Here is a 21,696-nt window from a genome sequence, read left to right on the forward strand (position 1 = left end):
ATACATCGTTATTAAATCATTTACTAATGTTTTATAGCCTAATTATAAGTCATTTATGTGTTATGGGGTTACCAGATACTGACTGATGTTCATCCACTGCCAGCTTTTGACCTTTCACCCTCTCAAAACTGTCAAAAAGCATATGAGACAAAAATGTGTTTATTAATTGCTGATCGATGTTTAGTTAGTAAGTGCAGACTTGATGGATTTTTATAAGAACCCTTTATTAACGACTGCAACGTTTACAGTAATGATAACTTAGTTAGCTTATTAAAATGTCAGAAATTCGTGAGTGATCTTTATGAATGACGTTTTCACTGAACTTATTAACTGGCTTAAAACGAGCCATACAGCATTAGTAAATTGTACACTAATGACAAACAGAAGAGAAAACTAATAGCCGTCTTAATCAAAGACTTTTGGAAAGGGGTACCCGCTGTTTATATTTTTATATGTGTTTATTTCATTTATTTATCATCTTCCTGTCAGCGGAGCGGTAGTCTCGTAATCTCTCGCGATGGTCCACGCGTCGCTGCTTAACGCTGACTTGACGGAGTAGCAAGTGGAGCTCGGCTCGGATGGCGGTAGAAGTGGAGCCCAACAAACAGAAACAAGGTCAGCAAAGTGTCTTTCAGCAATTTACACACATTTCAGGATTGCAGTGGACCAAGTTAAAGTTTCCGCCCCTCTGTCTGTAGCCTGTGGTCCGTCTGCACGGTCCAACAGAGTCGCTCCGCTACAAAACGTTGCTGTCCGTAAGTTAACGACTGTCATGTTGTGGACATGCTTTTCAAACCCAGCTAGTAACGAGGTCGAGAGGAAATAAGCTCAACTCCGAGACAGACCTGAATAGTTTTAAAGTGGACCAGGTCTGTGCAGTCCAAAGGTCGCGCTCCTGTATAGCTGTGAAGTCAGACTGGTCAATACGTCATGAACGCCTCTTTGAGCAAACACCCTCCTGTCTGATCCCTAACATCTGTTACTCAGACCTGGTATCTGTGTCTTTTATAAACACATGAATAATATGTGTCCTTTCAGGTTGCTGGAAACCCTGAACACCAATCATGTCAAAGCTGAGTGGGAAGGTCCAGACCGTGCTGGGTCTGGTAGATCCGGACCAGCTGGGCCGCACCATGACCCACGAGCACCTGACCATGAGCTTTGAGTGCTGCTACTTCCCCCCACCTCCTGGTGACGAGGCGGTGGCGGAGAACCCGTTCCAGATGCAGCACATGCACTGGCTGAGACAGAACCCCTACAGCTCCCACGAGAACCTGCTGCTGCTGCAGGAGACCACCGCCGTGCGGGACGAGCTGCTGGCCTACAGGAAGGCCGGCGGGGGAACCATCGTGGAGAACACCACCACTGGCATCGACCGGGACCTGCGCACCCTCAAGCAGCTGGCCAAGGACACTGGGGTCCACATCGTGGCAGGAGCAGGGTACTATGTGGACTGCACCCACACCGAGGCCACCAAGAAAAAGAGTGTGGAGAAGGTCAGAGAGGGTTAACCTGTTTGAACCGAGTGGTGGAAAATTAACCAGCATGTGTGTGTCTGGAATCTGCTGCAGGTGCTTTGTGACTCATTCATAGGACAGAAAGAGCATCCTGTGTCAATTGGTCGTGGTTATATTTTGTTATACCTCCCATTTTCTCAGCTAACTGTGTTTACGTACAAGCACTTCTGCTGCCCTTTGATTGATTTGACGGGTTTCTGGCTGCTCTTTGTTGTCCTTTAGTTGTGACGCACAGAGAACATCTTCATGGATGTTTAGATAATATCACTCAAACTCAACATGCGCTCAGAAAGCACAAAGAGTCCTAACTCCTCGTCTCTCGCCCCGCCAGCTCACGGACATCATCATCAGTGAGGTGCTTCACGGCGCCGACGGTACGGACATCCGCTGTGGCGTGATCGGGGAGATCGGCACCGGCTGGCCCATCACGGAGAGCGAGGTGAAGGTGCTGAGGGCCACGGCTCACGCTCAGACCCAGCTCGGCTGCCCCGTCATCATCCATCCCGGGAGGAACCCCGCCGCTCCCGCTGAGGTCGTCCGCATTCTGCAGGAGGCCGGTGGCGACATCAGCAAAACTGTCATGTCACACCTGGACAGGTGAGAAGACCCTGGGAACAGTCAGATGAGGGATTTCAGATTTTTTTTTTGGTTTTTATTAACTTTTTATTCGTTTGCTAAATCAGGGCGACCTTTCCTATAAACCTTACAATTTCCTGTCCCACGTCCCCTCCCTGATTTATTTCAGTCATTTCACCCCCCCGATGCTGGAAGAGCAACCTTCTTCTTCCTGCTTGGTATCATAAGACCCATCAGCGTAGTAATATTTCACATTTATTGTGCTAAAATACATTAATGGTACTAAAATACTCGTCTAAAGTTGTCAAATCCACACTAAGACTAAACATGAGGCTGTTTCCTGCATTGTAGATGGAAACCATTCAGTTCCATCATTACGCAGCTCATCGATGATGATATCAAACCAAACTTCAGAGACAAGTTAAACTTAAATCATTATCGGTGGTCTACTGTGAAAATGCTTTGTGGGCTGCAGGGGATTTTCAGTTGCAATACCGCGAGTGGCCACTGGGGAAAAATTAGAAGCTCTTATGATGCGTTCATGGTTCAGAGAGAAGGCGAAAGCGCTGCGATATGTCAGTCCCTCACACAAGCGGTAACCTGACTGTTCACACCAGAAACACATTTCTCTGTGCCAGTCTGTTCAGACAGCTGACAGATATGTGGAATAAGTCATTTAAGAACAGAATCACAGACGTCAGTGATTCTCTTTCTATCAGAGTGGATGGGCAGGAAAAATCAGGGTTGTTGAAACTCCAGAGCAGAAGGGAGCGGGGCAGGACAAGGGATGGCAAACACTGGAAGCACGTTCCACCACTTATCAGAATCAGATCGTTTATATCGCACATAATTTATCATTTCTATTGCTTCGCTCCGATCACGAGCCGTTCCTGTCCGAACCGCCCAACTGGTTAACATGGCCTCTGACAGGAAGCGGGCAGCGGTTCGCGGTGCTTCTGCCTGCTGTCTGAGCCTGCTGTAAAGCAGCAGATACTGCTGAAGATGCAATAAACGTCCCAGTCTTATGATGATCTGCTCCCATGATGAAAAGCATGCCCAGTTTGCCAGCGTCCTTTTATGAGAAGAGGAAGCGACTCGGCTTCCTGCGCCGCAGTCTGCTGCTGCTGAACTGGGACTGCTGAGGAGACTTTGAAAGAAGAACTAAATTTCACTAGTTTTATTTATTTTTACTTTATTCATTTTAGCTAATTTCGGGTATTTTTTTTTATCAGAAATGCTGTTGGGAGCTTCCTTCACTTTTTTTTTGTTAAGATAATGTTGAAATGTTCTCTTCTGCAGCATTTAATTAAAAATGTGCTTAAAGGCATTTAAGCAAACTTTATGCTGGAGTTTGTGTTTTGAATTTTGACGCCAATGTTTTCGTTTTTCTGTTCCAAACACCAGTTTTCTGCCTCCTTCATTGCTAATAATCCGTATCGGCCCTGAATAAAAACACACCGGTTGACCCCGATAGTCGCTGCTATGTGATTGGATGATTCTCTTAAAACGCAGCATGTTTCACCTTCATTTCTCTTCCTGCAGGACTATATTTGATGATGGTGAACTGCTCGAGTTTGCCAAGCTGGGCAGTTACCTGGAGTATGACCTGTTTGGAACAGAGATGCTGAACTACCCGTACGACCTGGAGGTGGACATGCCCAGCGACAGCCAGAGAGTCAGGACGTGAGTACCGCCGGTCAGGGTGAAACTTGTCTTCTCAGTTTTTGTTATTTAGATGCATCAGGAGCGAACAGAGGTGTCATTTTTATTATGACCTCAGTGTTCAAATTTGAGATCAGATTCGTCTTTGCTGTTATTGAGAGAGAGTCTCTGAATATATGCATTTATATTCAAGTGTCAGGAGTATGTCATTTAGAGCAAAGTGCTGCTTTTGTGTTTTTACTCCCCGTGGAGAGAAGAGCGTGTCCTCCAGTTTTTTTCACAGAAACCGCGAGACACTGATCTCCATCTACAGCGGAGGGAGGAGTGAGCGTCAGCAGGAGGAGTGATGAATGAGTGATGCTGCTCGCAGTATTAACAGCCGTTCGTGAGCTGAAAATTCACAGTTTTTCCCGTTTCTCTGTTCGCGCTCAGCCTGGCGTTCCTTGTGAAGGAGGGCTACGAGGACAAGATTGTGGTCGCGCACGACATCCACACCAAGAACCGTCTGACCAAGTACGGCGGCCACGGCTACTCTCACATCCTGAAGAACATTGTGCCGAAGATGCTGATAAGGGGCATCTCGCAGCACCAGGTGGACAAGATCCTCATCGACAACCCCAAACGCTGGCTCACCTTCAAATAAAGCCGACGTAGCGATTATCTTCAGATGATGAGTGAACACGCTACAACGAACGCTTTGAGATCTTTGCAATAACACAAACGCTAAAACCAATGAATGCTTTTTTCAGAATTGAGAAATGACTAAAATAATTACAGGTGGTGACTTTCTCCAGCTGAAAGAGTTTTTTATAGAGGCCCTAATTAATTGAAACTTCACTAAAGTGGATCACAGTGCCTCTCATAAGGAGCCATGTTTTGGTAACAAAATAGCTTCTTCCTATCTGCAGAAATGCAACTCTAAGAGAAATAATTCCTTCCTCTCCAGGTGGACAGCGGTGCTCACTAACATGGTGCTAATCGATTTTTTCAGTGTCACGCTTCTTTTGTATTTCTAAGTGACATTTCTGCAAACATGGGATAAGAATAATGAACGCGTTAGTAATCAGTATGCTGCTCTGCTCTCGACACAATGCGGCTGTGTTAGATGAGTTGTCCTGTTGCCCCTCAGTGGGTGTCTGGGTGTCTGTGGGAGGCTGACTGGCTGGCAGGCCCCGATGAAGGACACGCTCTCCTCTCATCTGGGAACAGGTGGCCTCACAGGGTGACTTCACCACATGATCAATGGCACGATCGCCACAGCTGACTGTGCAGCGTGAACAGCTATATAACTTTGATTCATCTTCTGAGAGGATTAGAAAGTGAGCCAGAGGATTTAATTTGTACACTGTATTTTGCACATTCGCTGACAGTCTTATCTGGAGGGGCTTAACAGTCAGCCGGCAGATCGCTGCGCGTCGCCATGCAGCTCGAGGAAATATTTGTGTCAGTGCGACTGTCCAGTTTTGTGATGGTGACTAACCACCAGACCACCCTGTTGCCCCAACCAGCTGTCACATTGAGACAAGAAAAATGAGTTACAGTGATCGTTTCAGTGACGGTGCTGCAATATGAACATTACACATTTAGCTTCTCGTTAAAGTGTTGAAATTTCACATTTTTTATAATCATGCATCACTACGGCTTTTACATGTTCACTCAAAAATGACAACTTTTCTGAAAAATAAAGCACACACATGGATTACCAACACCTTGAACAGAGTGGTGATTACATGAGTATAATTTTAGCATCTATAATAGAGTGCTAAAGGTCAATACATTGAACTCTTCAGTCTACACTCACTCAGTATGTGTTAACCACAGCAGCTACAGTATGTTTGACACATCAGCAAACTTAATTTGTCAAGCTGAACAGTTCATTCAGGGTGCAATAGCGACAATAATCAATGTGACAAAGGTACAATTCAGTGCTGTACACTTTAAAATTCATTATTAATGTTATTCTGTAATTACACTGTAAGCTCTTCAATGCAAAGTGCAGTTCATTTTTTCGCATGACGTCCTCCACACCTTTCTGGACTCTTTTGCAAGATGGAAAATGGTGAGCTCTGTCTCTAATAATCCAACTGACTTTGACTCGAGCATGAGCAGTGAAGCAAGCTATATGCAGAGCAGATCTTTTCCCCCCTCAGCAGATCGTTTCCGTGTTTCAATCAGCGTACAACATGAAGCCGGAGAAGGTGCTGTACTTGTTGTTGTTGCCCCCGTGCGCCTTTCCGCCGTCCAGTTTAATGTAAATCTCGTCCCCGGGCTCGAGGTGAAGGACAACGCTGTTGCTGGCGTAGTCGTAGTTCTGGTCGGCGTCTTGGGCGATGGCACTGGCTCGCACCTGCAAGGCAAATTTGACATTTGTGCTGATGAAACGTGTCTTTATTTTGAAAACAGAACCGCGGACAGCTCCAGTGACGGCACATCTGACATTTTCATTTCAGACTTAAAACAAGCCTCAGACCACTGCACTGTGAGCTTTTGTTTGTTTTTAAGTATCCAGGGAATCTTTTCTAGGTGCAACTGTGCGTAAAACCTGTGCGTAAAAATAAAAAAGTAACAATTTGTGCATCAGATGACGTCTTTTCACGGTATATTGTAAACAATGACAGAGACTAAAGCTCAAACAAAAAAAATATTGTTACATAATTCTATCATGAAGCGTCCTACCTGGTTGTTTTTACAGAGATCAGCCCACATGCTGGTTCCATCTCCGCCTCGCATCAGCACATGGTAAACAAAGAAGTAAATCCCCGGTATTGAGCAGGTGAATTTCCCTGTAGATGGATCATAGTGGTTGCCAAGATTTGTGACTACGTCGTCGAATTTCAGCACTTCATATCCCTCATGCTGCTTTTTCAGTCCTGCATAAAACGCAATCTTTGGGACTGTGTTGTAAGTGGCAGCGCTGATTGCACCGTTGGGCCCATTTGCTCCGGGTGCTCCCGGTGGACCAGGAGGGCCCGGCGACCCTCTCTCTCCGGGTGGACCAGCGGGTCCAGGTGGTCCGGGTTCGCCACCAGGACCCCTCGGACCCATCCTCCCGACGCGCCCCGGCTCTCCTTGTGGACCTTGGATGAACGTCGGAAGCGACTGAACCAGGCGGTTGTCTTTGATCGGGCTGGTCGCCTTCGCCGTGGCCGTGGCCGCGGTCCCATGGGAGTCGCACACCATTTGACAGGATCCGAGCATCTCATAGCGGGCGGGTGTCCCGGCGGTGTTCACCATGACCGGGATCAGAACCACCAACACCAGCACCAGCGCGACGCCACAAACACCAGTTGCGATCATCTGCGCTCTGCGGATTCGCTGTGTTCTCCGGAGCGGATGGTCTTCCAGCCTGCTTGTGGGCGATATTTTTTCAGAGGGAAGAATTTCACCCGTTCTTGTATTATGCTGCAACTTTTGGAGGTAAAATAGTCCTTAAAATCTTTATGCGCAAAAGTAACCATCCACAACTTTTACGCACTGCAGTATCCTTTCAACTGATTCATCTCCACCTTCTCACAGCAAGAAAAACAACAGCAAAAGACTTTCAGAGAGCAATAACTAGACAACCTGCGTTGAGTAGCATAAAGTCAGCAGCACAAGTTTCTGCCCACCACGGTGCCACAGGAGAGAATGGGCTCGAAATGAGCCGTTATCCGCTTCTGTGTTTGGAGAGTGAGGGGAGGGGTGGAGGTGATGGATGGGATAGAATTCATGCATTTCTTCAATCAAAAGAGAGAAAGTGGAAAAACATACAAACACTGATGCAACTTCGGAGCTCTGAAACGTGACTGTTTTAGTCTTTGCGTTTTAATAGAAAATGCATGACTTTTTGTTTTGCTGACTGTAACGTTACACTCCACAACACGTTATCCAACTTATCCAAACAGCTCTAAAGGTCTTAAGCATAATTAGGCCCATTAAAAACAAAAAGCTATACTCCTTTGGCACCTGGTCACACCTCAGTGGCTCCCCGTGTCCAATTTATCATTTGGAGAAAATCCATTTAGTTACTGAAAGAAAGGAAGGAGGGAGTCATAGGTGCTGGCAGTGAAGGATGACTACACACAAATATTCTGATAAAATGACTGAATGCTGCAACATTCTGAAGGAAAATGCGGTGAGATCACTTAATTAGTTACAGATTGAATTCACCAACAGTAGGTCTAACTCAGAAAATTCTAAATAGTTGGTTTAAATATGGTGATAGTCACCTAAATAAGTGAAGAGTTTAAAATTTACAACTGAATTTTCAATTAGCCATAAAAAGATTCAATATTGATTTCTCAGATTTAAAACAAAATGTCCTGTCCGGGTAAAACTTTTGTGAGGTTTGAGTGATGAAGGGCTAATTCTTGGTGAGGAGGGCAGGATGATGATGTGCTCCTGAATGCAGAGGCTGTCACTCTGTCGATGGCACCTCACTGCCAGGCGGAGAGATGGATGAACGGGAAGGGTAAACACGGATAGCCTTGTTTGTTTGGGAGGTGGGAGGGTTTGATTGCAGCCCCAATGAGATTCTGTGGAAGTCCCAAATGCAGCAGCTGCACTGTAAAGTTGAGAAAACTTCTAATTTCAGGGAAGAATGTCTCCCGCTCGTGTATTATGCTGTAACTCTTGGAGATAAAATAGTCCTTTAAATCTTAATGTGCACAAGTAACCATCCACAACTTCGAACTTCTTCAGAAAAACTTGAATCTTTGACCTTTGGAAACAACAAAATCTGTGGAAAAAAAAAAAAAAAAAAAGTGCCCATTTGAAGAATTTTTGAAATGTAGAATTTTGCTTCTAAAGCTTAAAAATTCAAGTTTTCCTGAGGAAGAAAAATATTTTATCTCAACACAAGATTAAAGGTAAACTGAAGAGCTGTGTGTTGGTTGAATCATGATCTCAAAAAGTGCCACACAGAACCATTGGCACTCTTAAAAAAATAGTTAAAAGGCTGTAAAAATGAGGAAATAATGAGCTGTTTTACTCTACAAAAACTTATTCTGTCACAGAGGAAATTGTCCAAGACTCATCAGATGTGTATATGCAATATGTAAACGGATTTGTTTGAGACACTCAAATCAAAGGTTTCAGTCACAGAGCCACAAACCTGTGCAGCCTCTTACATCTTTATGCATCTCTGCACCTTATGCAGACAATGATGACAAAGAGAGGCAGGTGTAGAATTACATTGGGGTTGTTCATACATGTCAATGACAGATAAGAATACCATATCAAAATACACAGATGTAGGAGTATGCTGCAACAAGTTTGAGAAATCCAGTGCATAAACAAAAAAAGAAAGAACAAAACACACGTTGTTGGCACTTACGACAGAAAGACGTGAAGATATCTGCTGAAGAAGAACATTGTGATGACATTGCTGGTTAGAAGAGCTTCTCCACATAGTTGGTGATTCATTTCCAAGGGACACATTTAAAGTAAATTACAGTTTCTCAGTTTGAGGACACATCATGGCCTCCTTGATGTATTGTATAAAAGATGGAGGACAAGCAGCCTTCTTAGCTAACAATGATGTAAATGTCATCAGATTCAACTCAGTAATGCCATGTTCTGTTGGAGGGTCACCAAATATTACCATGAATGGATGTGGATGGGGTTTATTTCTTTATTTTTTTTGGACATGAGAACATTTTCAATATTGAGGTCCAGAAGTTATTTTAAGAGATGCATGGCCAGAAGATGTGGCCCATTGCTGGTGGTGACGGCTCATCAGAACTGGGATACACATTGGCCCATTTGTCTCCTCTAACTTAAGAGACATTGAGCCACTTTGAATGAGCTATCATAGATAATGAGTGAACCCCAAAGTCAAGGCAGTGTTCCCATCTACCGTTTGTCATTGATGGAGAATAGATGGGTTCAATAATGTCATATAACCTTAAGATATGACCATTAAAGCTGCTGTAATCAATGATTTTATATTAGAAATATTATATGAAAGTTGTTTGTAGTGATGAATCCAGTAAGGTATCATCACCAGCTCTGCAGTTCCCTCAGCTCTATGAAGCGTTTTAGCATCTTTCAGCTCCCCGTTCTCGCTTCACGGACCACAACTTTTTACTGTATCGGTTCAGCCTTACCACTCTCATTAGTGTCGTGTCCAGACAGGCAGCTGTTTTCAGTGGAAATGCTTTAAAAAGCCACTGTATGCTACCTGACCACCACCAAAGTTACCAGCAGACAAAGTTAGTGACCAGTAAAGTCAGATATTTCCCTCAGGACATGGTGGAAACTGGAGCAGAGCTGAAATAAGGCTTAAATTCAGCAGGTGGACAGAAACATGGCTCCAAATGAGTGCTGGTGCTTTTCTGTGTCTTCTGGATGAAATGCATACGAACACAACACGTGAGCCAAATCCACCGAATCAGGTGATAATATGTTGATATTTGTCAGCTTTTTTCTCTGCCAACAAGCAGCCAATAACTTTGAAGTTAAAATGTGTCATTGGAGGCCAACAGCAATATTTCGACAACTGGATGAATTGCCATGAAATTTCATTTTCAGGACATTTATGATCCTCAGTCTGTTTTTTTTTCCTGTTGTTTTTCATTCCACACTTGCTTTGGTAATGTTAACATCTGTTTCCCATATCAATAAAGCCTCTTAGAATGGAAGCGAATTGGATTGAATGGTATCCTCCTGTCTGTCTGTTGTGATCCTTTGACTTTTCCTCTAGTCTGGCAACTGTTGGATGGATCAACATGAGATTAGTTCACACATTCATGTCCCCCTTGGGATAACTGTAATAACTGTCTTTACTTTTTAACTTTAACATTTTATCTCATTAAGTCAAACTTGTCATTTGTGCAGTACTTTAGTTCACAACATTACCAGCAATCAGGTAATTTCTCTTATGAATGCACACGTAACTATATTATTGCTGTGGCACAATGTGGGACAAAGATCAAATCTGACCGATCATTGTACCCAATATCACTGCAGTGATAGGAGCTACTAATACTCCCGACCACCAGGGGGCACATTTCATTTTCAGTACTGTAAATGCATTATTTAACTTGAAGAAGCATTTTGTTACATTTCTTGTTACCATCAAAAGTAATGGAATTACAGGAACGTGTTACTTTGTAAAGCTCCCAACACTGCCTGTGACAGCTAATTAGCAAAATGCTAACATGCTAGCCTGCTAAAGTGAGATGCTGAACATGGTAAACATCAGCATGTTAGCATTGCCGTTGTAAGCATGTTAGCATTATGGATGTTGGTTAGCATGCTAAGCATTTGAGCATTGATCTCTTGACAGGGACAAAACAGCAATATGTTACAAAACTGATGGTAGTTAATGATAGGGTTAGCTAATGCTATGCTAACTGAATGCTAACAAAATGTCAGCTAACCGTGCATGATTAATCTGACAACTGAATGGGACATGAATTTATATACAACTCAGTTGAGACTATCTAGTGGTGACAGCGTACAGGTGACGGTTGTTACCTCCAAAAATGGCTGCTGTTGATGATGTTCCCATTCTCTATGAAGACACTAAATTTCAGAATAAAGCTCCTCGTCCACCTTCCCCTAAAGAAAGAGTTAATGTGTTTAATTTTCCTCTTAGTATTCCCCAGTTTCATTTTGTTTTATTTTATTCATGCACCGTTGTCACAGGTGAGTTTTGGAGGGCGCCGCATGTGAGCTAAACTGCATTATCATTTCTAAAAGACCACACATTTTCTGTGGGATGGGTGCAAAGTGAGAAATAGAATAGTATATAATAGAGTAGTATATAAAGACACACATGCACACTCTCTCTCACACACAGGAACACAGTGGGACATACTGTGGCGGCCATGAGTCAGTGAGCGCTTGTTAGTGGTCAGGCTCTTTCCCTCCAGTTGGCACGAGCCTCCAGTGACTCAGGGAGACTTGTCGACCAGGAGCCAGAGCGAACAGCAGTGTCAAAATCCACCGAAAGCTGTGGGAAGAGGACGCAACTCGTATTAGAAAGCTTCTCACAGCATCACCAACCAACTGAATCAGAGCGCACATTTATTTATTCCTGTTCTGAAAAACCTCACGTGTGTCCAACGTTGACGTTCATCACTTATTTCCAGCACAAGATCTTAGTTACTCAGCTCACCTCCGCTGATGTATTGAAGGGTTCCTCTGGTGCTGGAAAGCCCTGACAGGTTGTTTTGAGCCTCGACTCTGGAGTTCATTTACAACCAGTCGGGCAGGAGTCCTGTGGGAGCCTGATGATTTTTGACATCCGGACAAGCAGATGTTCGGAGGACATGAATAAAACATACGGCCCATCTGACCACAAACCGGAGGCTTTCCGAGTGTCTAATGAAATATGAGGCGCGATTTCAATTCACTGCAAGAATAAAAAAAAAAAAAAATCCCTTTGTCAGATAACTGTGATGCTGCATGAAATATGTATGCCATTTATGTAGCCTGACCGGAGTGGCTAAGCAGGGTTCAATTGCGGTTATGGCAATCAAAGCTGAGACAGGTTTGTCAAACAGTCTATGTGGTGAATGGGAAGGAAACTGAATGGACCTCTCATTACCAGCCAGGAGTATAAACAGAAATATTATGTGACTGTTGACCCCCAAGTGTTTATCAACTGATGAAACACCATGTGTGCCAGGCAGCGATAAGATGCACGTCCCTCAGTACTTCTCACACCTTCTGGCTTTTTCTGAATTTGACTGTTTGTTTTTCTTTTCCGCAGAAAAGGCTGGGCTCAACAGTACAGCTCAGCGGGGGGGAGGAGGGGGATAACAGAATGCGTTACCACACCACCCACTCAAAGCTGCGCCTGTACTGTATTTAAGATGGAGAAGCAATCACAATCATCCAGGGTGGGACTTCAGTTTCATACCGGAGAACAGGGCTTTTCATTCAAGTGAAAATCAAGGTGTGATTGTTGATTGTTTTGTTTGACTTCATTATTTGCTTCCAGCTGACAGACGAGCAAGTACTTTAAAAGCCTTTATTTTGATTTGTGTGCGTGTCCTTGTGTCAGGTGCTGCTGTTCTTTTCATTCTTCTAACAGTGTGTGAGGGATTGTTCTCACTGTACTCTGCTCTTGTCTGGACTGTTCACCTAATTCTGATCTGTGAAGGAGTAAAAGCACTGAATACGCGCTCAAAATACACGTACAGTTAATGCTTTGCTTTCCACGTGAGGGAAGGATTCAGATCAGAAGATTCAGATAAAACCCGGAGATTATCCACAGCTTTGTGAAGAAAAAAAATCAAAGCGCTCCTGGATGAGAATTCATAGATTACACTTGAGAATAATACAGAGATGCAGAGTGGAAAGACTTTTGGCTGTGGATATTCTAGCGCCTCCCTCAGGGAAGTTTCTGAACTTCATAAAAACAGGCCATAGTGCGATTGTCCTGTGCTTTCATTTCATTTTTCCTTTATTTAGCCAGGTACAAATCTTGTTTTTCGAGACATAAGATGCATTAATGCTCCAACCCACTCTTACAGCACACACTGCAAAATGTCCTTTTACTGAGCCACCAAGTTCTACTTCTCTGAAAACCAGTGAAAGAACTGGCAATGCAGCAAGAACATTTCATGCAAATCATCTTGTTTCAGGTATTTTGCAGAATCATGTATCACCTGTTCCAAATCAAACAAAGCAGCTTTCCTACTTCTTTCATGTTTCAAGATGTTTCACACTCATTTTTGGAAAATTATTGCCACAAGGTAATTTCTGTTTGAACTAGGTTCAAATAATCTCACAGCAAAGACAGTTTTTTGGTTTTTTTTTCAACTGTTTTGTGAAAATGAGGTTTAGGGTTTCAATTATAGACAGAACAGAGCAGATAAAATCCATCTCAGACATCAGTTATATTGCTGGTTTTCCAGTAATGTCACCAGAGCATCTAATTTTTCCATTTTGCTTCTCTTTCTGAATATACCATGTTAAAATACAGGTAAAACACATCACATGGCTATTAATTAGGCTTTTGCACACAACTTTAATGTGTGACCTCACACAGAAACTACTCAGCATCATCAAGAGATGCATCCATTGCAATTTAAACCCTGTGATAAACGCTTGTCATGTACTGCAAAAAAAAACTAGTTCAAATCTTTCTGATTTCTGTTAGTTGTCCTTTAATTTGTACCGACTCAATGGGTGGAACAACACCGCTGACTGCTACAGTTTACATATCAGCAAGTGTAACAGCACTAGTTCATGTTACTAATTCAATTAAAATATCATGTTTTCCTCTGCGGCCTCCTCTTGTCCTCCAGCAGGGGCTCAGGGCCAAACACGTCATCGCTCACATGCAGACTGTGAATAAGATGTTGAATCATGGGTTGCATCCTGTGAGAGGTTCAGTAACGTTATAGAAAGTCATGCTAATAGCAGAAATATAAGAAGTGGCAAAGAGAAGATCAGTGTAGTGCAGTGTCAGAGGGTGGACAGGAGATGGACATGGCTTCATAAACCAGTGACTTCAGTGAGTGATGAACTTACTTTAGGATCTATGTACAACCAAAAAAAACGTTCCTAAAAAGTAGAGACGCTGTGTAAAATGTGATGATTTCCAAAACACTGAAACCACATACTTAATTACAAATAGCACAAAGACAATATATCAGATGTAGAAACTGAGAAATGTCATTGTTTCTGAAAAGTATGTCCTCATTTAGAATTTAATGGCAGCAACGCATTTCAATAAAGTTGGGACAATGGACACAATGGACTGGAAAACATTTGAAATGCTAAAAGAAAGTAGCTGGTGGAACGTCTCAGAGTTAATTAGGTGAACTGGCAACAGGTGAGTAACATGATTGGGTATGAAAAGAGTCTTTCAGAAGTAAAGATGGGGGGCGGGGGTTCACCCCTCTGTGATAGACTGCACTGGCAAATAGTGCAAAAATGTAGGAAATTTTTCTCAATGCATCACCCCCGTCCTTTTACAACACTCTGTACGCATTGTACTTTCTGTACGAGACAAACAGCTGCCATTTAGAAAGTGGAGTGATTTCCCATTCATGCTTGATGTACAATTTCAGCCGCTCAGCAATTCAGGGTCCCCTTTGTCACATTTCACAGTTGGGAATGCAGGCAGGTCAGTTTAGCACACAGACTCTTTGACTATGGAGTCATGCTGTTAGAACATGTGCAGAATGTGGTTTGGCATCATCTTGCTGAAATCAGCAAGACCTTCCCTGAAAGAGACGTCTTCTACTTGGCTTGGTTTTGGGCCTTGTCCCTTGTGTACGGAGATTTCTTCAGATTCTCTGAATCCTTTAATGACATTATGTACTGTAGACAATGAAATCCCCAAACCCTTTACAATTTTTGCACTATTTGCCAGTGCAGTCTATCACAGACCAGTGAACCCCCTCCCCATCTTTACTTCAGAAAGCCTAACCTCTCTGGGAGGCTTTTTATACCCAGTCATGTTACTCACCTGTTGCCAGTTCACCTAATTAACTGAGATGTTCCACCAGCTGTTTTCTTTTAGCATTTTTCCAGTCTTTTGTTGCCATTGTCCCAACTTTTTTGAAACATGTTGCTGGCTTCAAATTCTAAATGAGGATAGAATTTTAAAAAAGAAGAAGAAATTTCTCAGTTTCAACATTTGATGTGTTGCCTTTGTGCTATTTTTAATTAAATATGGGTTTCAGTGTTTTGCAAATCATCTCATTCTGTTTCTATTTATGTTTTACACAGCGTGACTACTTTTTTGGAAACAGGCTTCTTCCTCTCCTGATTCAGGAAGCAACCTGAGGACAGGCAGACAAACCAAAACACACCTATTTAAAGGGTCAATGTAACTGGTTAAAATGGTCTTTTATGGCTTTATATTTGTGAGAAACACATAAATGAAACTACTTGTTTGGCAGTTTGTGTAACTGTCTTCGAGGAAATGTTCGTCCTTGCATCCCAGAAGTGTTTTGATTGCTCCTGATAAAACTTTACACATTGCAACCTGGAATACAGGATTACAACAAAGGATTATAACAAAACCAAATCCCCCATGCAACAAAAAAAGAATAAGTAGATTGATTTTCATGGAGATGTCAATCGATGCACCGTTTCGCTGATGGCATCAGAGGGTGGAGTGTCACATTTTCTGCCGATGAGATTGAGCGGCAGCGAGAGGCTTAGTGGCAAATACAATCGAGGAGTGTAAACATACCGAGGGCCGCAAGAGGCCGATCAATGCCTCCAGTCTGGGATTGATTAATTACCCCAAGAAAGAGACTGAGGTGTGAGGGCACCAGAGAAACCTGATCAGAACAAGATTTATCACCCAATCTCTGTATCATCACTCCCTCCCTCTCGCTGTTTTCTTTTTCCCTGCCCTTCTCCATTTACTGACTTGTGTGCATCATGTGAATGACCTGTTCACATGTTGTAGAGGTTAAACTTGAAAATGAACCAATGGTAACCTTAACCTGTGTTTTAGAAGGACAACGGCTGCAAATATCAAATAAAAACCCCACTTATTATCCTATATGCGCTATAATGCCCGTAGTGTTCAAGAAAATACCAGACAGTGAACTCACCACTGAATATTGACAACAAATGATGAGGCCCTGTCATCATATTCAAGTGATTTATTTTGTTAGTTTTGAGATTTTTTTTTTGAACATGTGCCTCTTAATCTCAATGAGTAAGTGAAAACATTCAATAATGCATTAAATATGTTCTATAAAATTCATGTCAGATTTGACAAAAAAAAAAGGTCTGCTAACATTTTCCAGAACTTTCAACTGAATCTTTTTGTCCTGTGAAAGAGTTTGTTTGTTTTGGTGAAATGACTGTTTCCAAGGTCAAGAATCGTTCCACACTTAATGTACAGCCTTCACGAGAACAGGCCATCACATATCCATTAAAGACTACTAAGGCTACTTGTGCTAAGCTAAGGTATTTAGCGTAACTTAGCTTAGCACAACGACTGTAAACAAGGGGAAACAGTCACTCTGGCTCAGTCAAAAAGACAACAAAATCTGCATGCAAGCAGCTCTAACGCTAACTAATTAGCACGTTTGATCTTGTTTGTTTAATTTGTATAAAAAACGTGTAGCTGTGTTTTAGGGGAGGTCGTGTACCAGGCTATTTGTGGGACCGGAACTATTTTCTCGGATTATATCTGGGAGTAACTTCCAGCAGTCAGTGCTGGTTGTCTGACACCTGATCAAAGTTTTTAATGAATTTTGATGCATATAACATGTTAAATAGTGAGCTTTAGTAGTACTGATAGGTGGATTTTGTTACCCTTGGTTAGCTTGGTCAGCTGTTTCTCTGGTTTTCAGGCTCTCTGCTAAGCTAAGCTAAAGTAACTGGCCTCTGGCAGTATAGCCCTATGGACAAATAATGACGTATATGAGAGTTTTTATGGATATATGTCATGAAAGCTATGAAAAGCGAGTGTATTTCTCAAAATGTGGAAATATCACTTTAATATTCTGCAGGTTGGTGTGTCCACGTCCTCCTAACCTAAAGCTGTTGTTGCAGTTTTTGAGTTTATGTGAGCGATTCGAACAGAAAAGAGAGACAAAAAAGTAGGTGATGTGATAAGGAAAAATTTAATGTTACATGGACAAAAATCAGACTTGCATTCAGAAACAACCAATCACATGACAGAGGAAGCAGACGTCTCTTTCTTTCCTCAGATCTGCAATTACACAACAACTAAAAGCAAATCACTGTGCTCAGCATAATGAGTATAGCTCAAGCTCAAGTGGTAACCATATGTCACCTTCAGGAAAACAATGCAGCTGTTGATTGGATGCTGATGCGTCCTCTGACACTTCCCAAAATGCATCTGTTCCATCTACAGCACATTTAAGTTGCAGCGTAATGATAACATTGCAGGACGGAAGAAACAGACCTGGATAATTTTGTACTTCTGGGTTTTTTTCAGACTTCCTCGTTGCTACATCGGTGAGGTTGGCCTCACGGAAAAATAAGTGTGAGGGCCTTGAGAAATTTAGGAAATCACAGACATATTTTACCTGACACCAAGCTGTATGAGTCCTCCCGACACAATAAAGCCTCAAATTGATTCAAAGAAACAAAATACACACTCCAAAAATTTCAATCATGGCAAGATTTATTCCAGCGTCAATCCTTGACCCCCATGTTTAACCAGATGCATGTTTTTAAGTAAAAATAACCACCAGCTATGAGGCTGATTGAACAAATTCTCCATCCACATGTTCCTGACAGTATGAAGGCGGCAGGATTTAAATCTTCATTAAAGCTGCTTTAATCAATATTTTGTCGCTCGTAGTGATGGAGCCACATCAACCTCTGCAGCGTTTAGCCTCTTTTTTTTTTTACTTGTTTTGGTTTTACTGCCCTCAAAAAAAAAAAAAGATAGAAAATACAAATGTTCACTTTCTCAGCAGCATCAAACAGAAAATAAGCCTTAAGCTGCTAAAGAGACAGATAGTCCCCTCGGAAAATGGTGGAGACCAAAACAGAGTTGAAAGGAAAAACAATAATGGACTGGCATTCATAAGGAAAAGTGTGCTAACAACACATTGCCATCTCCTTGTAGAAACTACAGCATTATTCAGCTTTTTTTCTGGTTTTGTTAAGGCACTGACAACACGTGCTAATCTTAGGGAAGCTCATGGTCTGTTTCAATGCAGAAAATACAAAGAGTGACCTGAAACATTTAACCAAAATCTGTCCTTAATCTTAGCCAAAGTGCTTTTATTGCCTAAGTATAAGGAGTCTGGATTCTGGTGTCACAGTTTTACAGTGTTTCACTCACTCAAAGAAGCGTCGTCTCTGAATGTAATCCAGACTGCGATTACGTTCTCACCACCACATAATTACGAAAACAATTAAGTAATATCCAAACATTATTTTTAGGATGCAGGGTTGCAGTTTTACAACTTAATATTACAAGATTGTGTTTAGCTTGTTGCGCTTCCCCCAGAGGGCCAAAAGGAAAATGTCTGAGGTGCATTTGGGGAAGCTGGACTCACGATTTCAGTATTTTTGTAATCCTGCAGCATTTGTTTGGTCGTTCATTGCTTTTAAGGCTGACCACTGCAGAAAGCAGCCGTTTCACACAATTACTGCTCACTGTGTTTACCCCACAAACACACAACTTCTTTAGTATCACCCCCTGACAGGTATATCAGAGGAAGATGTGTGGACAGCTTCTCTGTTAAATTGGTTCTAGTTCTCCATTTTAATGATAAACTCTAGCTGAACAGTTTAAGTGTAAAGCATTAATTAAGAGTTAAGATATCGAATACCTTTGGTGTGAGTCTTGTGACATTTTCCATGGAATCACCTTTCATTTCCAAGCTAAATGCCAGCCAAATTTAAAACTTGGACCAACTCAAAGACTCTCATTGTCGTCACTGTCCACACATACAGAATAATGACCACAATATAGCTGTCAATTGACAAATGCTACGGAGTCTCAGTAAGCTGTTCATGTCAGTCATATGAATCTCCTCATATGAGACAGTGAATAAAGACCGGTCGGGACAGGAGGGCCACATGACAGCCCTGCTGTCTGATGCATGACTGTCTCTCTGTCGCCCTACATCCTCACCCGAACTAATGACGACCTTTGATTCCCAAAAGATGTCAGGAGAGGAAGGGAAAAAAACCCAATTAATTTAGGGTGAAGAGGACTGGAACGTGTGAGCGCGTCATGCTGCTGGAGTGAATGGTGAGGAGCTTCAGGAAAGACAAGGCTCAGTATAATTAGGATTCAGGAGGCTCATTGTCAAAGATAATTAAAGCTGACAGCCACTGTGGAGTAGAGAGGAAGAGAGCAGAAAACACCTTCAAACTACATGCTTCACTTTAACACACTTTATACATAGTCTTTCAATCTCTGTACCTCACCCACACCCACACACACGCACACACACACACACACATAATCTGCAGTACCATCCATCATCCGGTTTGCTCGGAAGCTGCATACTAGGCAATAAAATAGATGACAGATTAAAGGCAGTTGTGGTATCTACACGTACAGCCTTTTTTTAAAAATCCTGAAATCAACCTGAACAACATCATTATTAGAGGTGACAGTTTCAGCAGTGTGCAGACAGCTGGCCATCTCACAGGTGTGTGAGTGTGTGTGTATGTGTGAGAGATGTCCAGGGAGCAACCTCACCCTTTAATGCAGGAGTGGAAATCAAATGTCTACATCACTAAGCTAATTATGAGTTTAGTGACACCTAATGAGTTACTCCTTAAATTGGTTTAGCGAGTAATTTTTGACCGCCGCATTCATCTTGTACAAACAATAAAAGCCTGTTGAATATTTATCTATTTTGATCTGTAGACTGCTTTAATTACCAGCGACTGCCAGTATTTAATTTTTACTGAACAGCAGCCGCTGAGGTCACGAGTGGCGTTTCAGGATAATAGTACACTAAATTTTTATTTATTTATTTATTTATTTCAGTCTGTTGCTTTAAAGCTGCACTAATCAATAGATCAGATGACTGTATGAGGGGTTGCATTCAGTGACAAACTCACAGACATTTATCACTAACCTGCAGTTTGCCTCCACTTATGGTGCTTTAAAGTGTAGCTTGTTTTGGTTTCACAGCTTCATCTTTCAACTTCATCAAATACTAATAATTAAAACAATCCCACAATCCTTCCAATAACCCCACTGGATGATACCTGCCCAGCACCGAACAGTACGTGGTGGAGCAGCTAAAGAGCCTGGAGGTGGAGCCTTTATTTGCCAAAGAGACAAATATTTCCCTCAGGAGTTGGTGGAGACTAAAACAAGAGGTTGGATTTGGAAACATAACTCAAAATGAATGGCAATGTTCTGTGTGTACTTGAATACACTTATAAATGTGCATTGATGTAATAAATGCTAAACATGTTCACCTCAACTGTACAGTAGAAGGGGATAATATGCCATGTTTAGCTTACAGCTTTCGGGTTACTGTTGTAATAATACAACTAAAACTTTTATTTTTTTATGAGGTGTGGTAAAATGTAGTGTAACAGCAGCACCAGCAGCCTGACATAAAGGTTGTAAAGTCAGTAATATCAGCAATTTCAATCAAAGGTTTGCTAAAGAAGGCTGTAGCAGCAAAATCCCTGAAGGTAATGAATAGAGCAAGGGTGCCTTTCATTGCTTATGAATTTAACAACAGGGAAAGAGCATTTTTTTCTGTCAAACATTACAGTCTCACTTTAAACAGTTAACCCTCCTGTTATCTCAGATGAGAAACACTCTGAGTGAAATATTCCTTTGGCCTTAAACAGTGTGATGAATGCAGTGATGGAAAACGTCTAAACGCTGCACTTCTATGTTTCACTGAAGTTGAAATGTTTGAAAGGCACAAAATATCTCTAGAAAAGAGTTTTAGTTTCTTTTCCAGTGTCAAACTATTGTTCGTGAAAGTATGAAGATTTACAAAAATGTTCATGGTCGAAAATGAACAATTGGTTTTTAATATAAACTCAAAACAGCTGACAGCTCTTTTCAAAATAAAAGGACAAAATACAGACTGTTTACATTTATTTGAATTCTACAAAATCATCTCTGAATCATCATGCAAATGGGACTTTTCTGCATATTCTCCTTCACGTACCGCCTGCACGAATGGAATATTTTAACCAGTTCTACTCAAGGTTTTAAGCAGCATCACTTTTCCTTCAGTCAAACTCTTTTTCTTCAAGCTCGGTATTCACACAGACAGTCTATCTCTCACATTCACAAATACACATCGCTGCAGTACATACTGTACATCCTTCAAAGCTGAAACCACACACGCACACACAAGGTGAAACCAGTTTTCGTTGAATTAATTTCTTCATATCCAGTTTTGTTTTCAAACACAAAGCAGAGCCTTGCGCGCCGCCTGCGAATGTCCCCATGAGATAGTCGTAGAGGCTGAAGTGCGTCATCACAGAGACCACCGGAGCCGCCGTAGAAAAGGCACTTATTACTGTCAGATCGATTCTGATTGGCTGAGTTCTC

At 42.1% G+C, this 21,696-nt stretch overlaps 2 protein-coding genes across 2 annotated transcripts; one reads left to right on the forward strand and one right to left on the reverse strand.

The window, feature by feature from the left end:
• Nucleotides 1-524: 524 nt before the first annotated feature.
• On the forward strand, nucleotides 525-5,076 carry pter (phosphotriesterase related). The gene is made up of 5 exons (XM_076745735.1): nucleotides 525-615; nucleotides 1,039-1,496; nucleotides 1,849-2,114; nucleotides 3,636-3,776; nucleotides 4,188-5,076. The coding sequence occupies exons 2-5, from the start codon at nucleotides 1,065-1,067 to the stop codon at nucleotides 4,396-4,398; spliced, it is 1,050 nt and encodes a 349-aa protein (XP_076601850.1). The 5' UTR covers nucleotides 525-615; nucleotides 1,039-1,064; the 3' UTR covers nucleotides 4,399-5,076.
• A 366-nt stretch (nucleotides 5,077-5,442) lies between these two features.
• On the reverse strand, nucleotides 5,443-7,384 carry c1ql3b (complement component 1, q subcomponent-like 3b). Its single transcript, XM_076745736.1, has 2 exons — nucleotides 6,432-7,384; nucleotides 5,443-6,102 (listed from the first exon to the last, which is right to left on the reverse strand). The coding sequence occupies exons 1-2, from the start codon at nucleotides 7,050-7,052 to the stop codon at nucleotides 5,923-5,925; spliced, it is 801 nt and encodes a 266-aa protein (XP_076601851.1). The 5' UTR covers nucleotides 7,053-7,384; the 3' UTR covers nucleotides 5,443-5,922.
• Nucleotides 7,385-21,696: the final 14,312 nt, after the last annotated feature.

Source organism: Chaetodon auriga, chromosome 12 (genome assembly GCF_051107435.1).
Source record: "Chaetodon auriga isolate fChaAug3 chromosome 12, fChaAug3.hap1, whole genome shotgun sequence".
NCBI lineage: Eukaryota > Metazoa > Chordata > Actinopteri > Chaetodontiformes > Chaetodontidae > Chaetodon > Chaetodon auriga.